This window comes from Elaeis guineensis, chromosome 2 (genome assembly GCF_000442705.2).
Source record: "Elaeis guineensis isolate ETL-2024a chromosome 2, EG11, whole genome shotgun sequence".
Classification (NCBI taxonomy): Eukaryota; Viridiplantae; Streptophyta; class Magnoliopsida; order Arecales; family Arecaceae; genus Elaeis; species Elaeis guineensis.
The window spans coordinates 93,940,677-93,948,311 of record NC_025994.2 but is presented as its reverse complement, the minus strand read 5'-3'; the positions used below and the strand labels follow the sequence as shown (position 1 = coordinate 93,948,311).

Genomic DNA, 7,635 nt, shown 5'->3' with positions numbered 1-7,635 from the left:
CAGAAAGAAAGAAAGAGATTCTTACCAAAAAAAAAAAACAAAGAAAGAGAGAGACCGCAAGCGCCTTTACGATTGGGGTCGTCGGCCTGGCAGCGTCCCGTTCCCCTCGGATCGCGTGGAGCGCTGCTGCCGGCCTGCTCAAAGCTTCTTTAAAGCGGGCGGTACAAAAGGAAGAGAGAGAGGGAAAGAAGACTACGTCACAGAAACATCCGAGAGAGACCACTCGACCAAGTACGAAGGCGTGCATTTGCCTTTTATTTTTACCGTGTCCTCACCATTTTTCACACCTCTTACCTCACCCATATTTATGAGACCATTGGGATGGAAAAAAACCTGACCGAACCAAGTGCACTGGCTCGAGCATGTTTGAGCCGGTTTGAGGAAGGAGCTCTCTGATTTTAGGTTGAAGCAAGTTACATTTTTGCCCTCTTAGTCTGAACAAATTTTGATGAATAGGTTCGGTGCAGGAATGGTGTTTTCTTCCTGTCAATTTAGATGAAGTCATCCGGATTTGATTCGATCTTCCAGGGTTTGTAGACCTCTTTTGTCAATTGTTTACTCCTCTTTGAAAGCATCTTATATGACTAGGTCAGGTGGGTCAAGATATCTTAGACTAAGGTAGTCCCGCGTAGATATACATCTATCAGTTAATCATGCAGGTATATAGGAATCGGCATATGGGCGGCTGGATTAATGATGCTTGATTTGAATTTTAAGCCTTCTTTATATAGTTTCTCTGTATTATAAGTATAAATATCATGGCTTGGCATGATAAGTCATTCTAAGTTAATATTTTCTATCATAGTTTTTTTAACTTTAGTCAGGCACAAACTGCATTCATCTAGATTCTTAGCATTTGAATTGTTTATTAACAAAAAATTTGCTATATTTCCCCCATAACCTTCATGGCTAATATAAGGTGTTTGCTTTTTGATATGGATCGAACTACTACAACTATGTCCTTGATGATTCAAAATATTTATTGAGATGCAAATAATCATTCAAGATGCTTACGATAGAAAAATCAATTTAGATTGAGACTGTATTTTTTATATAAAAGAATGATTCATCCACAAAGAGATCACTATAGGCAAATAAAGTTTTTGAAATACTTTGAGATTTATATGAGATATGATTTGGTCTTTAATGCCGTAATTTTTTTTTTTTTTTTTTTTTTTTTTGACATTAAAGATGCAATCCAAATCTAATGAATCTCGTTTTCATTCACAACTAGGTAAATGACTCTGCATGCCTCGTTTACACAGCGACTATTCAGCAGAAAACATAATTTATGCAATATGTGCATATAGATTTATTTTCAGAAAATAAAATTCGCAAGAAACTCGTTAGGGCCAATAGATGACGATGGATTTGCGTGAAAGCAGCATCAACGACGTAAAAAGGTGAAGAGAAGTAACATAAGACGACTGAAGGTTTAGAGGAGCAGGAAGTAAAAGTACAGAGAGGGGGGAGAGAGAGAGCACGGAGAGCAGTAGAGCACAACGATCAGCGGAGCTGGAGACGCATTAAAGGAGTGGGCACGTGTACGATGCACGAAAAGTCACGTGTCGGTGGCTCAGTGGCGCAAGTTGAGTCAGTGCCCTCACGCGGGGTGCAGAGCTGCCGCTGCTGCTCTAGTTGTCGTACTACCTCGAAGAAGGCCTCTTAAATTAAAGTCGCTCCGGTCGCTCTCAAACCCCAAAGGGTGGGGCTGGGGGTCGGCCTTCTCGTGCGCCGCCCACGACCACCAGTTTAGTCCGGAGGAGCCACCCATGGGTCCGAGATTCCCGCATTGATGCTCCTATGCGGCACTTAAATAGGTGTTTGTCTGTTCCTGCTGGACACCGAACCATCATCCCCTTCCATCTGTGATCGCCGGTTGCCAACTTGCATAAAAGGTTTTATACGTTGCTTGGTTCCGTAGGAGTGCTGGAACTGCCCTTATGGGTCCTACCCTTCCGCCTGTCTCTCTCTCTCTCTTTTTTTTTTTTACCGACTCCTCCCGAGCATCGTGATATGTAACACCGGCGTGATATTGTAACGGCCGTTAGGGAACGAGACTATGATGATGAAACTTCTCTCTCTTTTTTTTTTGAAAAAAAAATAATGCTTTCTTGTATTCTGCGGTCCCTTGTACAAGTGCAACGGTGGACGCAATATGGCTTTTTTTTTCCATTGTCTGGACATGGAATATCGAACTTAATTTTTTTTTTTACTATTCACTATTATGGACATATGAATAATTATCCTATCTTATTAGTTTTTTTTGGATAAGAAACACTTGCATAGTTTTTGCCTTTTCATTTTAATTAATGTCAGGTGTTATTTATTTTATATAAAAGCTTTAAGATAGAAATAACAGGTGATCTTTTTCTTGTTGGCATTATATATGGATATTTAATTAAATAAATTTTACTTAAACTATGAAAGAATGATTTTATCTATTAAATATATTATTCACTATTATCATTAAAGATACCTGAATAGATGGTTGTGATATCTCATGTGCATGAGCCTACTTCGTCAATTATTCCTTTACTAGTATTTTTTTCAAGTTGAGAAGAAAAAAATAGAAAAAATTAATGAAAAATACTTAATTCAATTTAAACTTAAAAATAACTATCCACTTAAGTTTCAAATAAAAGATTATATCGATTTGAAACATAACTTCAAAGCAACTATCAAAATAAGGTGAAATGATTTAATTACTCTTGCAGTTATAAGACAATACTATACTATTATAAAGTAATACTATATTATTATAAAATAATACTATACTATAATAAAAGTAACACTATGCTTTTGTAAAGTAATACTATACAATTATAAAGCAATACTATATTGTTGTAAAGTAATACTAAAATAAAAGAATACTATATTATGATAATATAATACTACCTTATTGTAAAGAAATACTGTACTAATATAATACAATAAACTAACATTGCATTATTATAAAGAAATACTATACTAATATAATATAATACTATTTTATTATAAAAAAATACTATACTAATATAATATAATAAAGCAATACTGTATTATTATAAAAGAATATTATATTAATATAATGTAATACTATTTTATAGTAAAAGAATACTGTACTATAATAATGTAATACTGTAGTGGTTTAAAGGGTATAAGGATAAAAGAATAATTTCAGCGAAAATGGATAGTTGCTTTTAATTTATATTTAGAATGGATGATACTTTTATATAAAATTTATCTGAAGAGCTACTTTTAAGTTAAAAATTGAGTTGTAGTGTGTTATCTCTAGTTCTCTAAGAAAAATATTTTTGTACTGTCTTGAATATCTATTTTTATTTGAATATTTTAAAATATTAAATTATCATATAATATTATAAAATAATTAATCATAAAGTAATATTATTATAAATAATTAATTATGTCAAAAGTTTTTTTTCCTTTTAAATATTAAAAAAAGGTATTTTCAATGATTATCACGTATGGTTATAATTATTATTATTTTGATAATGAGATGGCGAGAAGAAGCCAGGAACCAGCTCCACTTCCCGATGTAATAATAATCGTGTGCGGTGATTATCTGATTGTCGTTACCTTCTAATAACGGTTAACAATGGTAACCACAGGGCCCACTGGAACGGGATGACGGCGTTAATGGAACCTTAACCAGTTACTCGTTTATCTTCTTTGTGCTTACCACTACCCCCCGTCCGCCTCTCTACCTAGCGATCTACTGACAACAAACAAGGGGAAAAAATATGGTGAAGGGTGACTGGGGGCTCTGTGGTCCTCACAGACCCGCGGCCGTTCCCCTCCTTTTTCACCTTTTGCCCACTCCCCCACGATCTCCTCCCCAAATCTCCTTCCCTTCCCTCCTCCCCACGACTCCCGCATCCCCATGGAGCGTCGACCGCCCTCGGAGCCCAAGCGGAGCGGGAAGGAGAAGGCCCGGAAGGGCGCCGCCGCCGCTGCCGCCGACGGCGGCGACGAGGAGGAGGTCGCGGCCGGGGAGGAGGAGGACAAGAAGAGGCGGCCCCCCGCTCCTGCTCCTGCTTCCTCCGCGGCCCGGCGGGGATCGGGCGGCGGGGGGGCGTCCCAGCCGTGCTGCCAGGCGGAGAAGTGCACCGCCGATCTGACGGAGGCCAAGAGGTACCACCGGCGGCACAAGGTGTGCGAGGCCCACTCCAAGGCCCCCGTCGTTATCGTCGCCGGCCTCCGCCAACGCTTCTGCCAGCAATGCAGCAGGTCGCTTCTCCTCCACGTTACCATTTCCGACCCTCTCTTTTTTCTCCTCTAATTCCGTTAATTTCAGGGGAATCTTCCAGCCAACTATTCCATCCACAAATACAGAAAAGAAGAAAAAAACAAAAATGAAGGAACAAACGCGTCACTGTGAACCATAATTGACCTTCAGGGGAATTTTAATGCAGAGCCGATCCCAATAGCTTTCGTGATTGCCATCCAAGTTGCCTTTCGTTCTTTGTTTCTCTCTTTCCTTTCCCTTTTCGATCTTTTTCCCGAAGAGAAAGAGGGAAGAGTGGTAACTTGGAGCTTTTTGATACTACTTGGACCCGGTTCTTTTTCTTATTTTTGGCTGATGTTTAGTTGTTAGATATGTTGTTTGGTTACAGTATGTGGAATTCTGATACTCTAATCTTATATATTGATGTTCTGTTAATGCTCACGGATGCTAAGCTATGTTGTCTTCTTGTGTTCTCAATGGATGGAGAGCAATTGCTGCTGGATTTTGTTTCTATCGGAAAGCACTTCGATGTTAGATATATAATTGACTGCTGATTTGGAGCCTGCTATGTTCATTTCTTTTGTTCTTCTAGAACTTGAGCTACCCAGGTGAAGTTAATTGTGACACAAAGTTTAATTCTACAGAACTTAACAGGATTTAGGTGTATATTTGGAGCATTTGAGAAGGAGGGCGCATTCTTGTTTGCCGGTGTCTTGGCTTGTAGGATACAGGAATGATGGTCGAGCACCGTTGACTTTTCTTAGTTTTACGAATTTTAGAGTTATTGCCATGCTTTATTCTGGCACTTTAGAAGATTCCTGTACTACCGGCTAATGTGGACCAATGTCATGTTTTGATCCCATCACGAGTGCATCCTCTGGAAATGCTAGACATTCTATGATCAATTTTGTTTAGCACTCTCAGCACAATTAAGGTGGATCTGTGAAGATTTACTTTTCGAAAGAAAAAAAAAAAAAAAAAAAAAACTTTGTTCGCGGGGAGTTAAATATGTAGTATCCAAAATGATGTCGTCGAATATCCTATTTCTAAAAGTACCCATATGTTTGAGGACAGTTCCATCAAGTATCTGGCTGATGAATTGCTAAGCGTCTTGTCTATATTTTTCCTCTCCAAAATATGTGAGCTCTAACTACTATATTTTTGTCCTGCTAGAGTCATTTGTGATATTCAGCCTATATAATTTGAAATTGAGATGGCGAACTCCTTATATATGACAGTTACTTCTTTTCTAAACATAAAAGTAATTGATTTTCTGCACTTGCTTTTCTGGAAAGAATGAAGTAGTTGGCTTCTAGATATGTGTCACTGAATTCTGTAGACATGTTTTATAGTTTGTTGAATTAAAATCTCTATATTTATGTTGATTTGATACTTAAATCCATATTCATGCAGCAATTGGTCAATCTTCTGTCTTTCCAGTATTTCAAGATTTTCTTTTGTGCTTATTCCTTGTAAGATGCTCAGTGCAGGTTCCATGAGATATCAGAGTTTGATGACTCTAAGAGGAGTTGCCGTAGACGCCTGGCTGGCCACAATGAGCGGCGCAGAAAGAGTTCTGCTGAATCACAGGGAGAGGGATCCAGCCGCTGCAGGCAGGCTGATCAAGATGGGAGGATTCAGATAAACCTCCCTGGAAATCCCACCTACAAGCATTTCCAGATCAGATAAGCTATTGATTATTCCCATTTAATCATGCTCTCTCTCTTCTGTCATGCAGTGGCTTCTGTACTAACTAATGCCAGATTTCTCTATCAATTTGTGTAGAAGAAATGTATTTGAGTAGTACTTCAAGCTTAGTACCACTGCTGCAGCGTTGTTGTGGTTGCGATACTTTAGTAATTGTAATTACATATATGGTTAATCTATTTAAGTTGTGTTTTCTCACTTGACATGAATAATGAGTAATTGTGGTATTCTATTTTCTACTCAACTAAGTGTTGTCTATTCTCTGCGACATACTTAAAACTGTATGACAACATATATACGTACACCATATCGGGATCCTGGATGGATGTCATTGGACCATGTTAAAAACCTCAGAATGCTTGCGGCGGACCATGGTGTCTACTTGACAAATCCGGTGTCAGATTTATGCAATTTGGTGCTCTGCTTCATATTTACAGGTGTATTGATTTGAGTATCCTGAACATGAGGATAGATTGCATTGCAAGCGCTAGGTGTCCTTTCTTTTAACTTTTTTCTTAGACTTGCAGTACCAGTTGTCAAGACAAATGCCTTCACTTTGAATTGGGAGGGTTGGAAGCATCTATTATACGTTGCTTGAGAATAATAGACCATCCAAGAGATCTTTCTCATGGTCTGGTGGTTATCTAAGGGTTTGCTTTTCCGGTATCCAGGTCTGGAGCATGAAAGATAACATGAGACGTGGATTCTGACCTCATTTGATGGTTTTATTAGGCATATATGAGCCAAAATGCAAGTGCTTCGGTTGCTTTATGGTATACAGCTGCCCCATGAGTTAATCGACTCTGGTTTCACGGTGCATTTCTCCTTTATTCTTTTTGACCATCTCTTTAAATGTTCTTTTATTATAAGTGCATCACATTATCTCTTTAAATGTTCTTTTATAAGTGCAGAACAAGATTATAAATCTACTGCCAGATACATTGAACATAGCTTGTTATTTGTGGAGATGGCGATGCTCATATATTGGCTCTTGTTGCTAATGTTCTCATTTTTTTACATTAGAAAAGCATTAGCATACATATATATTATCCATTTTTGACTTTGACAAATTATCAGGTTAACCAGTATCTTCTGTACATAATGAATAAAGTGTAACGCATTATAGTTCTTGCAACTTCATTTCATGCTCCCAGTTCATGTAAGCCAGTAAGAGTTCAGAAATCCTTTTAACTGTCAGACGAATTTTGCATTTCGTTTTCTTAAGATAATAAAAGCTCTTCTCTTATTATAATGCTTTGGCAAACTTCAATCACTTAGTTCACTTATTTAAATAATTGCTCACGTCCTTGGATAATAATAAGATTGTTTGGTTGTTCAAAATTTACTACCATTTATTAGGACGCCGTCGTTTCAGGATGTCCAATATTTTCTTAGTTATTATTTCATTAATTAAAAATTCCTGAACTGAAACCATATTTCTTAAAAACGTTTGTTTGATCCTATCATCCCTTTTGTGAATGGTTGTTTGTCTTGGAAATCCTTCCAAGTCTATGTATCACACGTTTTCTGAAATTATAAAACTTCATTCACATCATTCCCTAGCTAGAGCATTTGTAGTGGTGATCGGTGGGTTAGCACTTTGGTTGGATGTTGCACATAGTTCACCATAATACATCTCATGGAACTTGTGCATATCAGAAGTTGTCCTATATTACTCTCCACAGGAGAGCTCTGCCCAT

General features: G+C 37.8%; 1 protein-coding gene across 3 annotated transcripts; it reads left to right on the top strand.

The window, feature by feature from the left end:
• The first annotated feature begins 3,699 nt into the window (after positions 1-3,699).
• On the top strand, positions 3,700-6,133 carry LOC105050687 (squamosa promoter-binding-like protein 13). 3 transcript variants are annotated; one of them, XM_010930810.4, is made up of 2 exons: positions 3,700-4,230; positions 5,714-5,986. In XM_010930810.4, the coding sequence occupies exons 1-2, from the start codon at positions 3,884-3,886 to the stop codon at positions 5,871-5,873; spliced, it is 507 nt and encodes a 168-aa protein (XP_010929112.1). In that variant the 5' UTR covers positions 3,700-3,883; the 3' UTR covers positions 5,874-5,986. The 3 variants fall into 3 exon arrangements, with proteins under 3 accessions (XP_010929112.1, XP_010929118.1, XP_010929104.1); XM_010930816.4 differs by lacking the exon at positions 5,714-5,986 and adding an exon at positions 4,298-4,667 and having other exon boundaries at positions 3,702-4,230; XM_010930802.4 differs by having other exon boundaries at positions 3,713-4,230; positions 5,719-6,133.
• The last annotated feature ends 1,502 nt before the right edge of the window (positions 6,134-7,635 follow it).

Excerpts from the sequence above, each read along its gene's own strand:
- LOC105050687 (XM_010930802.4), top strand. The coding sequence starts at position 3,884 with ATGGAGCGTCGACCGCCCTCGGAGCCCAAGCGGAGCGGGAAGGAGAAG. Across the intron at positions 4,231-5,718 it reads TTCTGCCAGCAATGCAGCAG|GTTCCATGAGATATCAGAGT; the intron begins GTCGCTTCTCCT and ends TGCTCAGTGCAG.